The following is a 22,597-nucleotide window of genomic DNA, read 5'->3' on the forward strand; positions in this document are numbered from 1 at the left end:
TTAAGTGGGAATGATTTTGTTATTTAATGATAAAATCTCTTTCATCCAAACTCTTACCAAATTTGGATGGCATTTGATTGAAAAAGAGAACAATTTATTCTCGATATATATTTATATGACTAAAAGTTTTCAAACTTTAATAAAAATATATTATCTTTAAAGTAAGATAAACATATTTCGAACTTAAAGAAAAAATGCTTACTCAGCATATCAAGTTTGATCACTTTCCTGCTTAGAACGAGACCCCTTTTCGCTGTGCATCCATTCAAGTTCGTCTACTTTAGTTTGAAAACCCTATCCTCGTTTTATCGAATTTCTTTTCTGTGAACCTTCAATTGAACCGTATGTTTGCTTTTGTTTGTTGCTGATTAAGCTTTTATGACACAAATTTCTTTTGTTTGCCGGACAAACAACAATTATTATTCCATGAATATCCACATAAATAGATATACAAAACTGTTGGCATCAATAAGAGCGCTTGGATACACAATTGCCTGTGACAAACGCCTCCATTACGAAGTGTTTTAATGGGTTAACAATTAGGGGAAGATTGCCAGATGGGATTTACTTGAATGCGGGACAATAATTGTGAAAAAAACCACATGCAGTTGCGGAGCGTTTCTTTGTATGGAATATCTTTATAATCCTCATCTACGTCGCAGAATCGGAGTAAAGATGGCTCTGAGTAATGCGACCGCCATTTGAACTATATAGCTGAAGGCCAGATAAGATAGAATTTGCGTTACATCTACAAACCGGAACACTTTGTCCGAAAGTTCCAAAAGCGTGTCCATCAGGAAAAGGGGTAAGAGAAAAGCCCCGCAGTTCCGAGTGTTAAGAGTTGCGGGTACTCACCGCTGATAAAGCTCACTCTCTCTACGATCGACTCACTTTTTGAGTCGCCGAATTGGCCATCCGACGCGGACTGGTTTGTGTCAGTTGTAACCAATTATGAGCACGGGCTCAGCCCGAACACTTTTTCGCTGCCATTCGCATTCGCGACTCGTACAATCAGCCGTGGGGCAATGCGGCGCATGCTCGACAAATGGCGTCAGCAGTTTTTCTCCATGAAATAACTAAATGCCATTTCCCCAAACCCGTGGACCCTTCCAGCGAAGCATAAAAAGCCACTCCAACAACCAGCAACAAGTGTCGTTAATCCGACCCACCATAAATACCCAAATTTGTGGTTCTTTTCAACTCTCACTGTATCTCCAGCTCACTCAGTTTTATAGTTGAATGATAAAGCTCAAGTCTTACCCAACATTCTTTGCAAACATCATGAAATGCTATACTTAGAACGTGATGGCGGGGCATGGAACTTAATTGACAACAAAATCAAAAGGAAACCTTGAAGTGTCAATTAAAAACATAAAAAAATTCTTAATCTGATCAACACCATTCTTAAAATATCTATTTTTTTATTATTATTTTTTAATCTATCCTTACAAAATATTACAATAAAAAAATTTCAATACAAAATGAAATAATTGGCAAATAAGAGAAATATTGGATTAATCAGCCTAGGTACTTTTTTGAAAACTTTTTCAAAACTACTTTTATTTTTTAATTATATAATTAATACCAATTAATAATGATTAAATTTTAAAACCAATCAAGAATAATTTAATAATAATTTAATATAAGCAAAAAAAATAAATGCCATAGATAATTTTGAATATCCAATGGAAATTTTACCCTAAGCCCAACCTATTTAATTCCAATAAAAAATTGGGGTCTGCAGTTCTTTGACCCACCCAAAAAATACTTCCTTCAAATGAGTCCACCAAAAAAATGAGCACGATCGAAAGAAAGCCATTCAATTGAGTGGCCAAACATAAACACAACAATCAATTATTGCATAAACAAATCGATGAACGAAAGTGCCGACTCACCGAGAAATGCTGGTCAATTGGACCGAAGTCACCCGAGATGGGCTATGCAAATGATGTCACGGCACCCGCCCCGACTTCCCCGTCTATATGTCTATATATGCTGGCGGGATGCCGCACCAGCATAAATGTTGGGAATATTCCATTGCCAAAAGGGGGGGGGGGGGGGGGAATCTCCGGGCCGGAGACAAAACCAAACAAATTGATCAGAAACAAAGGGGAAGAACTTTTCCGAACCAGTATGAATCGGTTTGCACGGTCGCCACCAAAGGCCGCACAAAGGTTTACCTTTGGCAGTTTAGCGGCAATCGTCGCTACAGCTGATAGCTATAGACAACAGACCCCCAGATCCGCACCCAGACCGAACCGCCAGCCCAGACTACGCATTTACATTTTCTGGTCGAGCTGAATAACAGACTTTCGATCGCGAAACACGTTGGGCCAGTCTTTCTTCGCGCCAGCCACATAAAAAATAGTGCAAAACTAAACACACAGAGAGATTTTTCAACGCTGACCCTCAATCAAAAACGACTGAGCAAAAAAAAAAAAACAAATAAAAATAATAAAAAAAAAAACAAAACCAAACGAGCTTGGCAACGACGTCTCCGGCATAAAAAGATAAAAATTAATTTAAAATCGTATATTTGTTTATCCACTCGCACAAAACGAACATACATGTGGCCAACTGATATAAATGAGTCAAAAACGTGACTTAACTTTTTGCTTTAATTTTTTTGTTTGTTCTTTAATTTATGCCATGAATATATATGCGCATAATCAACGGTTAATTAAATGGATGTGTATCGGGCAAACCTCAAGCATCAATCATAGAGTTGAGTCGAGCTTCGACGTAACTAGCTTTTATGTTTGGCATCGGTCAAATGTCATTTGAGGGGGTATCTCCAAGAAACCAGTTACAAACAGCGAAAATCAAAACAAGTTATGAGATCCGCTGCTCTAAGGAGATTGCTTCCACGAATGCAATCAAGATTATCGTACATATGCATGCCCATACCAGATCCAACTGGTTGTCCACAGATAATGGTTCTCTGTCGATCGGTTCATTTCCCTTCTCTCGTCGCAGTGCACAAATCTATAGCTTCACCTCAGGTGTAATTGCTTCTCAACTACTTAAACAACACTCTGCAATATAGAGCGTACTTTGGGGGGGAAATCCTAACACTCCAATGTCGAAAGGCACTTGAAAATATTATGTATTTCTGTTATCTAGAATCACTTTAGTCGTTAAGTTGTTTTTGAAAAACTCTTTAAGAGATTGATATTTTAATAGCATTTGGTTATTTGTAAAGAATTATAAACATAATTTAATAAATTTATATAATCTTAATGCTCATTTCTTCCCTTTCTGTTTTACAATTTTTTTTTAAATTTTTTATTTTTGACTCTTGTATTTAGGACTTAAAATTTTACTTTTTTTAATGCTCTTTTCCTCTCTGCCTGTTTTTTGTATAAGTTCTTTGTTATAAAGTTCTTGATTTGTGGTACTTATAGTTCTTGTTAAGAAAATCAGATTTCTGATAACTGTTCTGACTCATTTTTTAAACTTCCCAACTGATTGCAGTTTTGTATCTTATTTGTATATCTTTTTGTATCTCTTTTGAGAATAATTTGTAACTTGTGTCCCCCTTAATCACTGTTTAAGTCAATTGCATTTAAGATTAAGGTATTTATAATGAACATTTTATCTGAACAAGCTTAAGGTTCAACTTTCTTTCGTTATTTTGCATTTTATTATGATGTTTATAGGAATGGCGCATATGAAAAAAAGCTGATTATGTTTAATTCCTTGGATGCAAATGAAAGCATCATAAAAGTACTCAGCTCCCACATCCTTGTGAATATATATAAAAAACAAGGACACGAAATAACCCTCTGCCACCCAAGGGAACAATCTTATTGGCATTCAGGATGCATTCGTGTTCCTGCCCAGCCCCACACATCCATTTGCATTCCCAGAAGTTCCGGTTCGCCACTTTAGAGCCCACACTGGACCATTATACTGGCCAAGGCCAGGGGAACGTGTGTCTTGGTCGCGATCCAGAAAAACTAAATTGAAACCAGTTCGGGGGGAGGCACTGGGAAATGGGAAATAAATAGAAAACCGCTGGCGTTCACCCGTTCTATTTTTAAGGGGGGCACAGTTTTATACACGTGCGCATAAACATATATGCACATATTTATGGCTGTGTGCATGAAATCATACAACTGGCCGAAGACGATTGCATAAATTCGTTAATTGCTATTTATATGGGCGGCACTTGGCGACAGAACGAAAATAAATAGATCGAACGCAAAACTTTCCACTCGCCTGTGAGAAACTCTTTGCATGCTGCCTTTCCCGATCGCCAACTGCACTTCAATTGCCGTCAATTAATTGTTTGCCTTTGCCTTTGCCTTTGCCTATTCACACTGCACTTTGGCACCCGTCGCGTCGATTCACTGAAAGCCGTCTGATTGAGTATTTACGGAGCCACTACGACTGTCGGATGGCTCCGAAATTTCCTTAACGTTCCGTACCGTTGGTGGGTTAGACACCCACCTATTTCGATTATAAAATAGCCAGATATAGAGTACGACGCTTCACCGTAAGCACTTGCACCGACTGCAGTTCTGAGATTCCGCGGATGCGATTTCTGGGTTCCGTTCCTGAGCGAGCGCCGTCGTTCGACTGTTCAATGCTCGTCAGGTATTCAAAATATCGGCCATGACATTGGCAAAGAAAAACTACGGCGATTGTCGGCTGTCGCGACTGCGAGGTGCCCTATAAAAAGGTTAAACGAAAGCATAACTACTGCATCCAACCCAACTTTGCTTACCATTTCGATAATATAACTAACTATTTTTTCATTGCAGTTCATATTTAAAGTTTGTAATGAAAAGAGATTACTAACTTTTGTTTTTATATTTTACAAATTTGAGATTCTAAAGATTATTTATATAATTGGCGTTATTTCTTTAAATAATTAGTACATTATTATCAATAGATATATATAACTTTTTAAGAACTTTTAAACTTCAGAAACATATATTTATTTAATTATAGTGTTCTTAAAGCTAAGATAAGAAACAGTTTCCGTTTTAAATAATTTTCAAATATCTTATCTAATTTTTTGAACAGGTAATTAAATTGTTATTAACTAAATAAAGCTGGAAAAAAACAATTGATATTTAGTTTTATATCTAAAAAATTACTCATGTCCATCATGCTCCTACATTTCTATTAGTGCGAGGTATAACTAGAGTCTAATTTTCGTTGTAATGCTCCCTCGTTCTTTAACATGCTCTTTCCCTCTCTTTCCTTGTTTCTTTATGTTTTTGCTCAGCTGTTAAATGCCGATTTCCTGTGTTTACAGGGTGCATCTCAATTAAATGTTTGCCTTAAGGGATGCTAGGCTGTAAGGGAATTTTCGGGCCGATATCAACCCCTTTTGGGATGAGCAAACTACGCACTTCTTCTTCGTTACAATGCAGATCGGAGTCCGAAATAGTTTGTGGTATGAAAATGCGTTTCCCAAAACGCAATTACCCAATAACAGGTAAACACAAAAGAAATCAAAAAGTTTTCCGCTAGGAACAATCCCATCCTACCCGTGAAAAAACCAACAAAAAAAAAAGAGAGCGCTGCTGATCATGAACTGCATGCAAAATCGGTACAAACAACAAAAATGAATCTGATTATTGCAGTTCTTTGTTAACAATTATTTATTATATGTATTTTGATTTAACCAAACGGAACCGGTTCGATGTGCGCTTGATTTGTAGTTTGTTTTGCCAGCCGTCTGGTCCCGAACCAATGACGTCAGCAGTCGTGTATTCTCTTTACAAATGCCCAAATTTAATTATTTTATTTGTTTTGTTTGCTTTCATTATGCGTCTCCGATTTGTTTGAGAGCATTCACCGCCACTCGGCCGAAGAGAAAATTTCTGATAAACGCTCAAAGCGAAATCGGTTTTCAGGTGTTAGAGGTGAGAATAAATCACGACTGTCGAAGTTTGGGGAATTTTAATATCTAACCTAGAAAAGTCATAAATTCATACCCCTTAGAAATATTCAGAAAACTTCTGTATGAGATTAATTTAATCTTAAAATGTAAATTTCAACATAAAATATATAATTTAAATATTTTAAAAATACATTAAGAATTTAATTATAGGGTTTGTATTATTTTATTATGATACCTTTATTTAAGCAAAATGTATGTTAAGCTGGGATAAGAAAAAGTTTCCCTTTTAAGTCACTTCCAAATTTCTAATACACTTTTTTAGCCTTGACATGCAGGCATCTCCGCCAGCGACCTTCACATTGAGTTTTGGCTTAGCCAAAATTCTTTATTTTCGTGGGATTTTTCGATTCTTGGCAGCGTCCAATGAATCTGCTTACTCATTTGTTGACTCTCACAGTTTGCTGCCTATACAAATATAATTAGTCTTGTACTCTATATTTGCACATAAAATGCTTTTTTAACGTTTAGGACTACTTTGTAGAAGGGTTAACGAGTGCTTTAGATAGTGAAGAGTGCTGATAATGGAAAACGATCCGATATTACGATGACCTTGCCCGGCAATCAACTCGTCTCATTTAATTTGTTCAAGGTCCCATGCAACAAATGCAATTATTATGCATGCCAATATGTTTTATTAAGCAAGTGCGACAGTTCAACTTGTCAGTGCAATTTAAATTGATACAGAAATCGAAATTGGGAATCATATAAATAAGAACATATGCTATTTTTTCGCTCACTTATTAAATTTTCACATTAGAAATCATACCTATTTTTACAAAAAAAAAACTGTCCATTTCTACTTTAAACTTATCACTTATCGAATAAAATTGTATAGCAATCAGCAGTAATATCAATTAGTATTTTTGCATTAAATTTGATTTTTGGCTTTTGTAGCAGAAATTGATGGAGGTGTTTGTACTTTGCTGGGGATTATAAGCGAATTATAAAATATAATTACTATATAAATATAACTATAAAAGTAGTAACTAATTGATTCTGGTGTTGAGTTATGGGAAAGGAAATAAATTAAAAATAGAAAAACATAAATACATATTGCCAAGTTCAATTGCTTTCATCATATACAGTTAACTGAAGGGGAATAATTGCCAGTTTGTTTGTCATTTTTCAATCTTTTCAAGTTTGTTGACGAACTGATTTGTTATTCTATTTTTTTGCAAGAATTTTATTGATATGTTTAGCAGTCACTTTTGTTTACTTTTCCACTTTAAAAAATATAGTTTAAAGCTTTTAGGTTTTAAAATTAATTAGATTGTCTGTATTTTAAGATAATTAAAAACGAAACGGCTTTAAGGAATTCTTGGAAAATATTTATATAACTCTATCGATTGTTATTGTGATTAATCACAATTAGTTCTGCTTATGCTGGGTTTTTTTGTTTTTAATCTTGAATTTATGTGATCGCTAATTCGAATGCGAATGCGGGGCAAAATAAACTAATTAGGAGTCGAATGACGCAGATTGGGTTTGTTTATCCCAAAAACGAAACCTGATAAGCTTTCTCCATGGTAATCAAATCAGCTCCTTTCTGTAAAATTCCTAGCATCGTCAATCATCGGGGATCATTGTGCGGGGCTCGAACATAAGAAGTGAAAATTACCAACAAATACGATTTTCAATTGCACCAGCAAATCGGACAGCACTGGGGAATGGGGAAATGGGGAAAGTGGGGCAGGTTCCTGCGATTGACGGTCTCCTGGCGTGTAAATGGAACTAGGAACTCGACATCAGTGCGGACGTTGTCTTTGGGGGGTCTTCGGGGGGCCAGCTCTATTTATAGGACTGCTCAAGGACGGCAAAATATACACAGACAGACGTTGCCTTAATTTATAAGCACGCAAATCGCGTGTGCCACAGTGATACATACATATATGAATTTTCATGAACGCAAAGTTTGGGAAGTGCATACAATGACCAAATATTTCTATGACTCAGCGGTTCTTTGATTTCCTTCTTTTATGCTGAAACTTGAAAGGAAATGGCTTTCATTATACGCTTGTTGCTTTTTGTGGGCTTCTGTATTTTGATAACCGAACAATTACTTATGGTTTCTTATGGGCTACTAAATTGATTACTGTACTATTTTTTGTAAACAAAAATTACAAAACAAAAGCGAAAGAGAATGAGAATGGGAAAGAAGAGGCTAAGTGCCAATTCGAGCGCCCAAATTAAATTAGCGAATTTGTATCAATCTCTTTCACTGAACACCGGAAATGTTTGTCTTAATAACGCAGCGTATACGTAATTTGCGCAATTTGTTTCTAATAATCAGATTGAAGCGGTTTCAATGATGATAAGCGAAATTGAAAGGTTAAACAAGATTTATAAATTGATGATTAGTGAATTTCCACCACAATGCGGCTAAAAGTAAAATTTGAGGAAGTCGAAAATTAATCAACGTAAATATTATGCCACCCTACCCATTTACTACAATAAAATTACAATATTGTAAAAAAGTGATACTAAAGCCTGGAGGAAAATCCCTGACCTGTTTCACACTGACGTATGCGTAATTTTTCACACACTTCATTGATTTAACAAGCCGGTATCCTGTTCCTCTGGAAATTTTATGCTCAGTTTGAGTGAGTTGTCAAGCTCAGTTAGATGGTCTCATGTTATTCAAAAATTTCATATTTACGCTTCAGAAAGCATTAATAACGCCAGCTCACAACATCATTATTCAATGTCAAGGCAGAGTCTTCCGAGTGGAGCAAACATGAGGCACACTTTGCACTCCTCGTGCATTATTTAGCACTAGCTTGGGGACAACAGGAAGTCCATGTAAATGTCGAGGAAATGGGTGGAATATTGGTCATGATATGCCTCAAGGGTAATTACAGGCTGACGAGACTTTGTCAGCTGGCGGCTAAGCTAATAGCATAAGCGATCGAAGTCGTTACGAGCCTGGATAATTATAATTGCTGAAATAATTCCTAACATCACGGATGGGGATTATAAAGAATGATTCACTTAGCTGGAATTATTAAATCAATAAAATTATCAATCTCATTAGCATGAAAGCTGAAAAAGTTGTTTGCCAATTCGAGGGGAATTTTTCCTTACTTTTATTTTCGCATTTTTTGTGAAAGTTCAAGGAACTTATTGTCGTGAAAGGAACCATATAAATTGCTGCCCGTTAGTGGGATTTAAATGTCTGTCAGCACAAAGAACCAAGGTCCTGGCAACTCCTTTCTCGGGTAAAGCGCACAAAGGGCACTGCAAATGCGAAGCGGGACAATGATGACAGAGGGTAAACGACAGCGTCAACTTTCTTTGCTTAAATACGAGTATTTGCCGGCGCCGGCACTAAAAATCAATACCTGGAATGAGGAGATGGGGAATTGCACAGGGCAAACCAAGCATAGTTGCCAACATTCATACTATAAGTCAAGACTATTGCAATGTGCATATGAAATCCTAAATAAAAAAGATGGCTTAATTGTGCCTAGTAGAAAATATTTTATTGCAAGTGTTGAAACCAGTACCTAAAGCTTTATTAGGATACAAATATTATGTATAAATAAAATATTTTAATAATTTTGAAAAGCTTTAAAAAATATTGAGCATTTTAAACAAACAAAATTGAAATATTATACAAAACTTAATAACAAATTAGGTAAATATTTTTCTGCCATGTTCAAAATACAATTTTGTTTATACTTTTCCAGCACTTTGAAGGTAAGACCACGGGGCGTATGGGCAACGCAGCAAACCACAAAACACCAATTGGTTGAGCATAAGAACTCCGAATGTTTTTTAATTATGAAACTAATTAAGACAAATAGAACTGGCGGGGCACTAATTGACTCACCCAGAGATGCGATTCGAGGCTTGACTCACCATAATCCCTGGTTACGAACTTCCAGTTGCCAGGACAACAGTTGTGGGAACTTCGAAAGGCGAGTATATCCTAGGGCAACGCCGCCAGGACCCTCAACGCCTTGGGGCAATAAACGAATGCAACGCCAGGGGCCAATATCAGTATCATCGAGCCCGGCATCGCGTTCCTCGTCCTTCGTCCTGCGATGTTGATACTGCCAATCCGCGACGTTAACTGAACCCAAATATCCACAGCAGGAGTCAAGCGCTCGCTCAGCCTCTGCTGTGCACTGTGGAAAACGAGGCAAGCGAATGAAAATGTACGCCAGTTGTATTTTCACGATACCGCCATGTGCGCGTAGCAGGCGGTCAAAATCAGCTGAGAGCGCGCACGCTTTTCTCGAGTGACGTCACTGTTCGCTTGACTCATGCGCAGCCAGAGCGAGAAAGAGCGCTCCGCGAGAGCAAGAGATACTCAGATACTCGCACAGTCAGATACTCAGATACTCGCACGTACACATCTGTATCTTGAGGAAGTCGCCTGCTGTGGCGTCGAGTATGCTTGGCCCAAATGCATGCTTGTTGCGCCACTTGGAGCCCCCTTTCAACCACCACCACCTCCTGGTGGCGAAAAGGGGGTAGTTCTGGCAGACCAGGGATGGCTGATGGCGTCACAGAGCGCTACGATGCAAACAGTCGGGCATATCGATGAGATGATATGTATTGAAACAAAAAATACATAACGGACAAAAGCCAAAGTAGCTGTGGCTGCTATCTTTCGCTGTAGCTATAGTTTGTAACTTTAAGCTTACTGTTTGTAAACAAATAAACAAATAAAAGATACTAAAATTAAAAGTTTAAATGGTTTAAAAAGAGTAAATAGTTTAATTTTTATAGGAATAAATTTATGAACTTACTATGTATATCCCCAAGATTATTTCATTTCAGAAATCAATTTTTTCTGCTAGTCTTATTAAATAATGCAAATTCAATTTTTGTATAGAAGTATTATTTTGAAAGTTATTTACGTTTTTCACATCTTATTGGCCATATTTTATTTTTTTAACAAAATTCTGGCAATTTCATTGAAAGATATCAAAGTTTTACACCTATATGTGAATCATTAATAAAATGGTTCCATACACAATTCAAATTGTTAATATTACCGTTTCTGTAAATTTTTCTTTTTAGATTTTTAAAGAGTCAAAATAGGATAATAACACCACATTTTAATAAAGACACAAAATAGTTCAAACCCAAGTCGAAATATTAATATTGAATGTTAATTAAGAAAAGATTCGACAGTATTTCTTTTATACCAATGTTTACTAGTTGTTTATTTATATAATCAACATTTAAAAGAGATTTCAGTATATCAACGTCAATATATATACACTTCAATGAATGCAATAAATACATTTATAAATGTTATGTTACCTAAAATAAATGTTCATATACGAGTCATGTGAGAGCCTGAGATTTTTTAACATGAGTGTGGGATGTCCCCATGAAGATTACTGTTTACAGAGTGTGATATTCAATAGTTTTTAAAAATTATGCTAATTGTGCTCATTGCTAGATTGGCACACACTTGGGCTGCATTTATATACATGTCTGAATCACTGATAAGTATTTTTGCAAGCACATCTCATAAAATAGGGTATCCTAGAAAACAATTACATTGCTTCAATAAAACAAATGAAGCATAAATAAAGCTTGTAACCAAATTGCAAGCCGATTGCAATAAATAATTAAATTTCAATAAAAAAAAGTAATACCTTATGCCTTATTGAGTGACTGAAAGGAACCTTCATAACACAATGAATCACTTTAACCAAACTTTGAAGCTAATCACTAAGCTTTTTGTGCACTTCTTCCAAGCAATCTGCACCGGAAATTCCCGTGATCGGATTTTCTCCGTGTATAATGGCATCCATTTCGATCTGTGTGAGATTTTCGGTGAGCAGCTTTTCAATGTTAATAAACTTGGCATTGGGCTCTTGAATTGAGGCAGCATCCATGTCTTGGTCAACTGGCGTTTGGATAACCGAACTGCAACGCTTGGCACGCTCTAAAAAATTCGGAAAATGCGATTTTAGGCAGGTGTAAAATAAGTAAAGTATTAAGCACATACCGAAACGAGCTCGGTGAGCCTCCTGATCGATGATAATCTCATTGGTCACATAGACTTCGCGTCGGATTTGATCCCGCAGCTCCACACTCATGTCCGGAATGCACCAACGCACCAGAATCATCACCAGCGCCACAAAGTTCTGAAAGCAAAAGGCAACCCATCAATGTTAAGGTAATCTTCGCCACTAATTTATGTACAATATTTCATCAGCACATGCCCCCGATATTCAATAGGTTTTTCGTGAAGCTGCTACCTAATTTTGGGGTCAAATGAAGCCTTGGAAATGTCAACTTTCCGGCCAAGTTGCAATAAATGCAATTGGCTAAATACAGCTTAGAGAGGTGGTAGCCTCAACCCTAATATATGGGGTATTGGGAACGAATTCGTCCAGATCTATTCGAAAAAAGAAACCGGTACAGCAACACTGCACTGAACAAACATGCAACATACATAGCCACATGGACTTTGGATTTTTGCAGCATAAGAAAAGCAGAAAGTCGAGAAAGCGAAAGTGAAATGAACGAAACTATTGGATAATTGGCCCTAGTTCTACTTAGAGTCAAAAACTATAGTTAGTAGCTGTGAACACCTCGAGGCAAACGGTCGTGTTAAATAAAAATTAAATATAAATAAATAAAATAAGAAAACTATTTACCAAAAGGATATAAGAGGATAATAACAAAAAATAAGCAAACATTCACATAAAGGATAAAGGATTCGTTAACGAAAAAATTCGAAACTAAAGTTAAGAAAAAACGCGTTTAAAATGAAGTATTTTGAATTTGTGAGCCTTTCATCGGTGGGCCTCAGTATTGCCTGTGGGGACTTATTGATAGCTCTGAGCATATTAGGACCATCCAGCTATTACCTATACTTAGATTTCATGGAAATTGAAAAATGGGAGCAGGATAGCGAAGTTGAAGCCTTAAGTCCCCTTGGAGCATTTTTTTCCACTTTGGGTAACTTAAAATCAACATCAAATTACAAATATTTTATTGAAAACCATTTTACAGTGAACTACCTGTGGGTTCGAGAGTTTTCGCAGGTTTTCTACATGACAGCAACGTTCATAATTTGGGTAAAGTCATTGATAAATCTAATGGTTGCCTGCCTTCTTGTCGAAGGCATCAAGCAGGTAAAATGTTTTGCGTTTGCTAATTGAAGTACATTTCTTTAAATTGGCATTCGAATGTTTAAAGAAACGACTCATATGCATTGCTCCCTGGTTAATCAATTCCTGCCTATCAATGGCCATTGAAACGGGCACTTTTGTGAGTCTAGAGCTCAGAATTGATGAAATTGATGCCGCTGTGGATCGTCGGATAGCAAGAAGTCTCATCTTTGGCGTATTTTTAGGTGGGTTTTCCACCTACTCTTCCATAATAAGAGTAATTAACAACTTTAATGCATATTTTAGTTCTCAATGCGTTATTTACTTTTGGAATCTATGGCCTCTACCGAAAGCTAAAGTCTGCGCCCAGCGAGAATATGGAAGTCATCCCTCAAAGTCCTCACACATTCAATGCCTGAAACTATTTGGAGTCCTAGTTTATCCTAAAAGCCATTTGCTGATTAACTTGTGTTTTGGCATAGATAAATACAAATATACGAATTTGAAAACATAGGTCAAAAAGTGTTTATCTATCTAATTAACTAACAGATTTACAAGTTTACTCACTTCGAAGACCACAACAAAACCCAACCGGCAGGCCAAAATGATATAAAACATGCTGCTCAAAGTGTATTTTTCCGGTGATGAAGGTGGTAATCGAAAGTCCGTGTATCTGCATAACATAAAAAACCAAGAATAAATAATTTTGATTAAAGGATTTTATATATTTTACTTACTTGCACGTGGTTATGTTGGAGAGATCGCCAGCTAAGCTGTTTAAGGTGGGTGAATCAGCCACTCTGAACTCGGATAAAGTGAAATTGAGATAGCCATCCAGAGTGCCATTCTTATTTACATAATGGCGGTACACCAAACGCGGGATCATGTCAGAGGTAAAGGCAATGATGAATCCCTGGGTAAAATGGGTAAATTATTATTAATTTTTGATTAATGAGTACAAATAACCAATTAGCACATACATTTGTGATCACACTGAGTTTGCCTATGCAGTCCAGAATCCGATACCATACCCCAATATCCCGAACTCGCTGCGAAACCGGACGCTTATGGTGGGTGAGTAGTTTCTTGGCATCCAGACGCATTTCCAGAATATTATTGAGCAGGGCAAAGAATGGCGCCAGGGGAAAAGCGGCCACGAAGATGGTCACAAACCCGTACTGCAAGACCATCTCCAAGTATTCGGGAAACAGACCTCGAGCACCCCAATCCAGTAGCTTGAAATCCCGCATCCAGCGTTCGTCTTTCGTCTTGTCAGGATTTGGGGTGTTGTTAAACAGCCGGGACAGGCCAACTTGAATGGCCAACACCCTGCGCCAGAACATGGGCAGATACACCTCTAGAATGGTGTTGAAAGCCTGTTTGCCCACCATTATAATGGCTAACTGGATGCACAGCTCCGTTAAACAGCCGCCCGAAGAGCACTACAATAAATAAAAATCATTTGTCATATTAAATTAAAATATAATTCAATTTATAAACTCACCTCCTCCTGACGATAGTCAAATAGTTTGTTATACTGCCCCGGATGACCCACGAATTTACCCTTGAAGAATGCTATGTAAAAAATGGATGCATAGTAGTTGACAAACTGTAGTAGATAAATCTTGAGGGTCAGCGAGTCATCGAATTGTGTTTGAGTGCGCCACATTTCCAGCTCAGTTAGGTACTCAGCCAAATGATTGTACATCTAAGTAGATAATTGAAATCAGTAAATCATAGTTAAGTAAGTAGATAAATTCGTTTGCTCGTTACTCACATAATTTAGTATGTAGAGCAGGCACAAATTAACAAAGGCCGCCGATGCAGTGGCCAGGACAATGGCACTCGAGGTGGTCATGGGACTAGCACCCACTTTGAGTGCCGCCAGCATGGACATTCGATACACAACCACCGCCAGGAGAGCCACAAAAGCCAGGGCAATTAGCAGCAGCACCACTGAAAAGCTGAACACAGTGGCTGGCAGCTTCATGCGCCAAAACGGGACCGTTGGCTCTTTGATATTGGTAACATAATCCACTCTCGTTGGCGGTATGTGCTCCAAACGGGCCAAGTACTGCGGCCTGGGATGCTCTTCATGCACATCGAATCCGGTCAGATCCCATCGATGGGTTATCTCGGCGGAGTAGCGCTTCCACAGCTCAAGGAACAGGGTCGCCCAAAAGGACATAAAAACGGCGAAGAACACGGTACTGGGATTGTCAATGAGGTACGTGACTTTGGCATAGTTGCAGGTCTCTTTCAGGTCCCAAAAGTTGCACCAATCACAGAGGGGACACATCGTTATATTTGTATTAGCACTCTGGCAAATATCTTTTCTGGAAATTTATAAAACCAGTTAGACAACTAAACAAAGAATATTATTTAGAGAAAACTCACACAGGCACGTAGTTCTTAAGGGATAACCAGGAGTATAGGAAACAAATCACACCCACTATCGAGGCCAGCAACAACATGTAGGTATAGTAGCCCAGCCAAGCAAAGTACAAACCTAGTAAAAGTGATTAAAAACAATGTAATATTTATATTATTATTTTAAATTGATGTAGCTTACCAATTTTGACACCAAAATATTCTTTGATGTCGTCCAAGGGTTGATAGCGATACCATTTGGGTACAGACGCCCAATGTTTGTACAGCAGAGCTCTCATGGTGCCCGTCTCTGTAATTTCACCCTGCGTAGAAGTCATAAATATATAAATTAGCTTGATGTATTTATCTAAAGTTTATTTGTTACCCACATCATGTAATGGATAGGCAGCAGAGTAGACGCCCTCGGCAATCAATCGCTCAATGCCAAAGGCCATGTCATGTTGATTCTTGGCAGGGAATCGCTGGCGATCCAGGATAAACTCTACAATGCGGGAGCGGACGGCGGTGGTGAAGAAACAATCCTGTCGGATGTCAAAGCTGCCAGACAATGATTAGTATTTAAAGACATACAATAAATATTTAGTTTAACTCACAGATACTCCTTATCGCGACTGTAGATGGCGGTGAATCTATGCGCTCTTTTGGGAAAAATGTTCTCATCCACATAGATGTTGCGCAGGAAGAATTGGAAAACCGTTTTGAGACTAGAAAACACGCTTTTGGTGGATCGATTAACCACGGACATGCCAGGAATCTGGAAAAGTCGAACAGTCAAATTAGATATTGCTGATTTGAAGTGTAATAAACAATAAAAGGCAAGCTGCATTTCTCTACATTATATTTTCATTATAATCTATCAAGGTTAGGCTTGGGATTTAGTTCGATTTCAATTAACTCACAGCAGAAGCTAAACGATAAATAATAATTTATTATTATATTTAGGGGATTAATAGTAAAATAATTAACTGGTTCAACGCTTTGGCCAACCTTATGGGTCAGGTATTGGGCCGCATTTCGTAGACGATTCGATCTTTCAGATATGCGCAAAGTGCATAACGACTAAAATCATAGAAAACATTAAAATAATTAAAAAAGTAAATAAGAATAAAATGAAAATTACATTTTTAGAAACTGAATATTAACCATATTCAAAAGGGAGCCTAAAAGTATGCTTTAATTTTGGTTCTAGCGTGTGATCAAAATAAAGGTAGACTTACTTCCTTCATTGGCATACGCAGTTTAAGTATTTCCGCATATCGCCGCAGGACCTCCAAAGGGGCATGGATCTAAAATGATAAATATGATAAAATATATAAATGAATTATTTTGAATTTAGGAATTACGATCCAAATACACACCTTAACGAACCAGATTTGATCCTTCTGGCTGGCCTCGATCTCCAGACCCTGACTTAAGAGATTCGCCTCGAAAACGCGACGCTTCTCCGTGTTCTCCAGCTCCGTGGGCTCATGGGCACTGATTCTGTAGGCCAGCACAAAGTCAATGGACCGAATGCAGTCCTCGAAGAACAGCGAGGCGTTGATCTCGCCCCGCTGGTAGAACTCCCTGGGACAGCTGCACTCGCGATCATCGTAGACGCCGCTTCCATTGCCCTTCACTAAGCCCGGATCAGTCATTGGCAGCAGGGGCGTGGCTGGATGCGATGGGTTGGTCCTGTCCCCAGTGGGCTTTTTCCCATTGGCCCGGGGCTCGGCAGCGTCTGGCAGTTGGAGCGTGTGGGCGTCGCTGGGGAATAGCACAATGTTAGGGTTAGATAAGGTTAATCAGGTAGATAAAGTTTAAGGTGAATGTCATATGACACACATCCTAAGCTAAGATAAAAGTCTGTGTATCACCTAATAAACCAAGATTAAATAGAAAAGATTAAATTAAGAAAGAGGTAGCCCAATAAAATTATTCATTTATAAATTCAAGAAATGTTTTTGTAAAATCATTTTGATCTAAAAGTACCTCTTTTTACGAATAATATATTATTATAATATTTAAAAAATGTGTTCAGAGTTAAAAGGAAAGATTTTGATATGTATAAAAATGTACAATAATAAGACATACATGTTATTAAAATATATTATTATAAAATTACAAACTAATTATTTATTTGAGGAAAATAATCTTTAAAGTACAAGTTACAGAGTTCATTGTTAGCTTGGGAATGCTTTTACTCTGTAAAGTTAATGTGAAACAGTTTGAAGCCAGTTAGCGGGAGCAAAACACGTTTAATTTCCCGGGTGGCGACTCCTGTCGTGAGGAAAGCTCCTAATGGTACGCACATCCCATAAAATCCCCTATAACATATTTAGGTCACCCCAAGGGAGAGCCAAAGCTACTGGAATTTAACGAACTGCCCCATTTAATAAGGCATTTAAGAGGGGTGGAGATAGCGCAGAAGATGACCTCAGCTAACATTTGCTCTGTTTATCCCAGCAATTAAGTGTTTACGGAGTGTATTTATTGGAATCTAAGAAATCTCAACATATGTTCGGATTATCACAAGTTCGGGGAAGCAGCTGAGTTATAACCTTTAACAAGCAATACTTTATTACATACAAACATTTGCTATTTATATGCTAAAAACACAGCTTCATGTGATTGACTTCTGTTCGATTTTGCTGGATGAGAATGATTCACTGCGGTACTCGATAAAAATTGTTATAAGCTTAAAGTGCACAGGAGTGAGTAATCTTAGTGAATCAAAGTGCACATTTAGAATATGGTTGCATTAGAATTAAGTAAATATGTAATAATAAGAAGTTAATAAGTAATTATCTTACTAACAATTGTATATTAATTTTACAGTGCTGATAGGCACTAATCTGGCATTAATCCTATATAATGAAATCCTTATCTTCAACGCAGCAGCTAACTAAGCTTTATACTCCAGGCTTAGTTTAAATTAATCAAGAAATATTTATTGTGCGCTCGAAATATAAGCAATAAAATCGAAGAATGTTCATTGGATCGGTTATTTTTTAAGAAAAGCTTATAGCAGAAAATACTGATTTCGTTTTATTGAAACACAGGTCGTATACTTAACAAAAACAAACCTATAGAACGCAGTCACTGGTTCGATTTAGAAAAACCCCTTTATTATGGGGAAACTTTGACTATATTGCTACGTTCTCTTTTGTATTATTGTTCGTCTGAGCTTCTAAGTTCATCAAGCATTTTACACTTTTTTGGCCTTCGCACAACCCATAATTATCTTCCACTTCTTTGATGAAAATGTGATTAAAATTTACATACAAACGGTGTGATGGTGGTTTTTTTCTAGGCCCACACAATGAAATTTTCGGCATTTGATTTAATCAAGGCCAAGAGAGTGAGAGAGACAATAATTTATTAAACATGTGTGGGGTTTGTTTTTCAAAAATTTCTGCAGCGGCGAAAGGTGTCGTTATATTTCTTATATAATTAAAATGTTCATGCAAAAATGCCACCGATCATATGCGTATGTAGGCACTATATGCACAAAAGGCTTATTCATCTGCCCAGATCGTAATACTTAAAGTACACAAAAAACGATGCGCGACACACACATAAAGGAAATATTGTCTGTTGGTTTTCTTCCGAAACGATGATTAATACACGGGAAACCCGTTTCTTTGAAAGGTGATCGAATTTGTCTTTGGTTACAGAAACTTTGTGCGTGACCTACCAGCTGATTAAATCACATTTACCGCGGAAAACTCTTCTTCGAAATTTTCACCTCTTGTTCGAGCAAATTTGTAATAAACACTAAATTAAAGTCCACGAACGTTGGCAATGGCAACCAACAAATAAGTTCGGAGAGCCAAAGAGCGGCGCACAACGCGCAGCAGCAACGACAACAATCTCAAAAGAGAGAGAGGCCACAGCTGAGTTTTAGCCGGTGGGGGTTTACGGACCTCCTCCCCCCCGGGGATTACATACTGTATATACCGCTTGGTCAGCTGTTTCTCTGCGAGAGAAGAGAGCTTTGAGCACATGTTTACTTAAGCCCCAGACACCGACTGATCATTCAGATGTCAAGTGCATTATACCCACACTTGAGCAGGCTTAAATGTAAATAAAAGATTATTGTGTGCTTATTTAAAAGAGAGCACGGGCTTATTTATTTCCCTTTTCCCAGTTGGTTAATAAATTCCATTATTCATGATAACACATTGGCTCGGTAATAAATATAAATTATAAAAAACGAATTAGCTCCAATTAGTAATTACTCAATTTTCTATGAAACATTCATACTAGTTTATAAGTATCATAATGTCCGTGTAGCACGGGACTAACCCACTTTCTATGAGTCACTTAAATTATTGAAATCATGGCTAAGCAAAAATATCAAACAAATGAGAACAATCAAACCAAATATTGGCAAAACAAACAAAGAATCTCACTTCATGTGTGTGAGCAAGTGTACTTTCTCGGGTAGTGTTATGTTCTACAGTCCATAAATAAAAGATAAGGTAAACAGGGTCTTCCTTAATGGACCAGAAAAAATCAATATTAGATATAAGAATATTTTTGCATGTAAGTAAATTGTTTTTTAAAGGTCTTCAAATTTATAAATTGTTACTATAAGGATTAAATTACTTTTTTTTCATTCTATTTGATTTAAACTTAAAAAATTTACGAAAGTAACTTTCAATGAAACACCTGAAAACCGAAAAGTTTTAAATTTCAAAGCACCCTGTATTTCATACAAGCCAAACTCAATTACAGAAAAATGACAACAAAAAGCAGACAAGTGCAATTAACTTTAATGGGCACTTCCTCGGCCCAAAAAGGTCTCAATGGGGTTTCCCGCTCTTTTGTGCTTCTGGCTTACCTTTCTGCGAATCTGGCTCTCTTATCGGCGATGCTGAGTGATTCACGAGATGATGATATTTTCTCCTGGTCCACGAATCTCTGCGATCCCCTTCCCCCCCAGAAACTCTCCTTTCCCGTTAGTCGCTCGTGGAGATTGTGACGTTTTATCAGCTCCATGTCGAATGGGGCGAGGGGGGTGGTGAAGGGGCGTTCCAGGGGGACGACGGTGGCCGAAGAACTTCTCTCCAACAGCTGGAAGCTTTCATCCTTGGAAAAAGGGGGTGGTGAGGGGAATTCCTCCAGATCGGCCACTTTGGCATTGCCTAAATTTAGCATCTTGCTAGCGACCAACTTTTAAATTTAGCCAAAATGCGACTCGTTCTCTTATCTTCCTCTTCTTCGCTGCTTTCACAAGGCATCTGTATCTGTGTGCGTTTGTTGCCAAAATTCTCTTCGAGGTCAATAATAAACTTTCATCTTTACCGCTCTTGCTTAATAGAAAGTAATATCACATCTAGTTATTGCACTTTGCACGATTATTTTTTCAATTATCAACCAATTTCCGTTGATATAACGGCCGAGAACCGAGAGCGAAAAGCCGTTGTTTGCCAATTGGAATAAACTACTACTGATTGATGGTGGGGGATTACCAATTGGCTCTCGAATATATATCGATTCTTAAGCGCGTGAAAAGTATCGGGAAGCAGTGCAATTTAAATGAGAAGTACAAATGTTCAGGAACCACAGTTGTTGGATAAAAATGCAAAATAAAATGTGATTAAGTGCTTAAAGCACACCAGAAAAGAGTCGGAAGATAAAGAAAAGAGAGCTTTAATCATTTTTGTATGATTTCAGATGGTGGGGGAACTCTACTGAGTTCGTCACTTCATATCGATAATTGGCGCGATATTTGAATCTTAAAAAGTTTGATAACACTTTCAGCTAAGTAATTTCAATTGAATTATCCAGTTTTATTTCCACTAAATGAAATACCAATATGAAATAAAACCTAAACAGTATTTTGATAATTTGTTTATCCTTCTTTATAATCGTTTCACCAAATATAAACTCTTATTGACGTAAAATAACACATAAGTGTTATATACCAGGTGAAAATTTCTTGTGTTACTCACTGTTCATAAGTTTTTAAGACAAAAACATTTAAAATTTAAAATAAGATATCATTAATTTTTTAAGTGTCGTGACTATCGATTTGTCAGTGTTGAAAACCGATGAAACCCGTCCACTTATCATTACGGCAGCTGACTACTGAGGATATAGAAAATCAGTGCAAATGGAAATCAAACCAGAATCAGAAATCAATTAAAACACATGACTTTTCAGATATAACAACAACGTGTATTGGGCAAAACATAAAACAAAGATAATACATTCCCGAGCGGATGGGAGACAAAACTAATATTCTCGCTATTTTTACATGGAACAACAACGAATTTTCACTTTAATGTATGGAATAATAATACAGCAGTGTTTTCGGTATGGTAACCACTATTATTACGGGTCTAAATTATGGATTAGAGTTGAACGTGGACATTGAATTTACAGCACACATTGGCCACCGTTTACTTGTGGTTGTAGTTCTTGTGAACCTCGGGCGAGATGTTGTAGACGTACTGCAGGATCTCCTGGATCACAGGTTCCTTGCGGGTCTGGATGGCCCGATCCATGTCGGCCAACTTGACGCGAGTGTCGGCATCGATCTTGGCCGCCACCCCCTCGCGGCTGCCCATGTGCTGAGGGGTTACAAAGGGGGTTTTACAAATTAGCGCTATGTTGCCAAAGGGAGTTATAAATCGCAACTAACCTTGGCCTCGAACTCCTTGAAGGCGCGCTCGCGCTCCTGACGGAATTTCTCGATCTCCTCGGTGGCCTCGTCCTTGGCCTGCTTCAATCTCCTTGCCTTGCCTGCACAAATACCCAGGAAAAAGGCACGAAAAGTCAGTAAAATTCAAGACCTGCAGTATTTACTTTTTTCCACCACATCATGTGACCCACACACAACGGTGATTATGGAGGCGGAGGGGTGGTGAGAAAACGTAGTTACTCTTTCGCCCGTCCGTTTCCAATTGGAGGGCAAATGTTTCCATAAAACTCACGTTTACGGGCCTCGGCGACCTTCTCGGCTGCCTTTTTCTCGGCAGCAAGCAATTGCTGGATTCCCTGCGTCTGGCTGGCCATTTTTCCTAGGTTTCTACTTCCTCGCCGTGGTGTACTGTGCAAGTCGAAAAAAGCAAGTGCCACAGAATTAAAATCGACGACGAACTGTGAAAAATGTCATATGACGAACTCACACACGCAAACTCACCACAGGGCCGTGTTTGTGTGGGTGCGGTGGTGTAAAACTTTTGGGAATGGCAAAAGTCGATTGGATATCGATAAA

At 37.8% G+C, this 22,597-nt stretch overlaps 3 protein-coding genes and 1 long non-coding RNA gene across 8 annotated transcripts; 2 read left to right on the plus strand and 2 right to left on the minus strand.

The window, feature by feature from the left end:
• The first annotated feature begins 4,457 nt into the window (after positions 1–4,457).
• LOC128252588 (uncharacterized) lies at positions 4,458–9,758 on the plus strand. The gene is made up of 3 exons (XR_008267322.1): positions 4,458–4,684; positions 5,267–5,449; positions 9,604–9,758. It is a non-coding gene; the product is annotated as an uncharacterized LOC128252588 (long non-coding RNA).
• A 1,303-nt stretch (positions 9,759–11,061) lies between these two features.
• LOC128252584 (anoctamin-1) lies at positions 11,062–20,827 on the minus strand. 5 transcript variants are annotated; one of them, XM_052980383.1, is made up of 16 exons: positions 20,680–20,825; positions 20,216–20,621; positions 16,749–17,136; positions 16,608–16,676; positions 16,378–16,449; positions 15,984–16,144; positions 15,759–15,927; positions 15,572–15,692; positions 15,397–15,508; positions 14,777–15,335; positions 14,504–14,707; positions 13,980–14,441; positions 13,737–13,912; positions 13,567–13,672; positions 11,889–12,027; positions 11,533–11,825 (listed from the first exon to the last, which is right to left on the minus strand). In XM_052980383.1, exons 2-16 carry the CDS (start codon positions 20,530–20,532, stop codon positions 11,602–11,604), a joined length of 3,279 nt encoding a protein of 1,092 aa, XP_052836343.1. In that variant the 5' UTR covers positions 20,533–20,621; positions 20,680–20,825; the 3' UTR covers positions 11,533–11,601. The 5 variants fall into 5 exon arrangements, with proteins under 5 accessions (XP_052836342.1, XP_052836343.1, XP_052836345.1 ...); XM_052980382.1 differs by having other exon boundaries at positions 11,062–11,825; positions 20,216–20,827; XM_052980385.1 differs by lacking the exons at positions 20,216–20,621; positions 20,680–20,825 and adding an exon at positions 19,321–19,339.
• On the plus strand, positions 12,495–13,512 carry LOC128252587 (uncharacterized). Its single transcript, XM_052980391.1, has 4 exons — positions 12,495–12,847; positions 12,902–13,023; positions 13,088–13,244; positions 13,306–13,512. Exons 1-4 carry the CDS (start codon positions 12,655–12,657, stop codon positions 13,416–13,418), a joined length of 585 nt encoding a protein of 194 aa, XP_052836351.1. The 5' UTR covers positions 12,495–12,654; the 3' UTR covers positions 13,419–13,512.
• Positions 20,828–21,533: 706 nt separating the features above from the next.
• Positions 21,534–22,493, minus strand: LOC128253029 (V-type proton ATPase subunit G). The gene is made up of 3 exons (XM_052981239.1): positions 22,314–22,493; positions 22,022–22,122; positions 21,534–21,950 (listed from the first exon to the last, which is right to left on the minus strand). The coding sequence occupies exons 1-3, from the start codon at positions 22,393–22,395 to the stop codon at positions 21,780–21,782; spliced, it is 354 nt and encodes a 117-aa protein (XP_052837199.1). The 5' UTR covers positions 22,396–22,493; the 3' UTR covers positions 21,534–21,779.
• Positions 22,494–22,597: the final 104 nt, after the last annotated feature.

This window comes from Drosophila gunungcola, chromosome 3R, assembly GCF_025200985.1.
Source record: "Drosophila gunungcola strain Sukarami chromosome 3R, Dgunungcola_SK_2, whole genome shotgun sequence".
In the NCBI taxonomy this organism is placed as follows: domain Eukaryota; kingdom Metazoa; phylum Arthropoda; class Insecta; order Diptera; family Drosophilidae; genus Drosophila; species Drosophila gunungcola.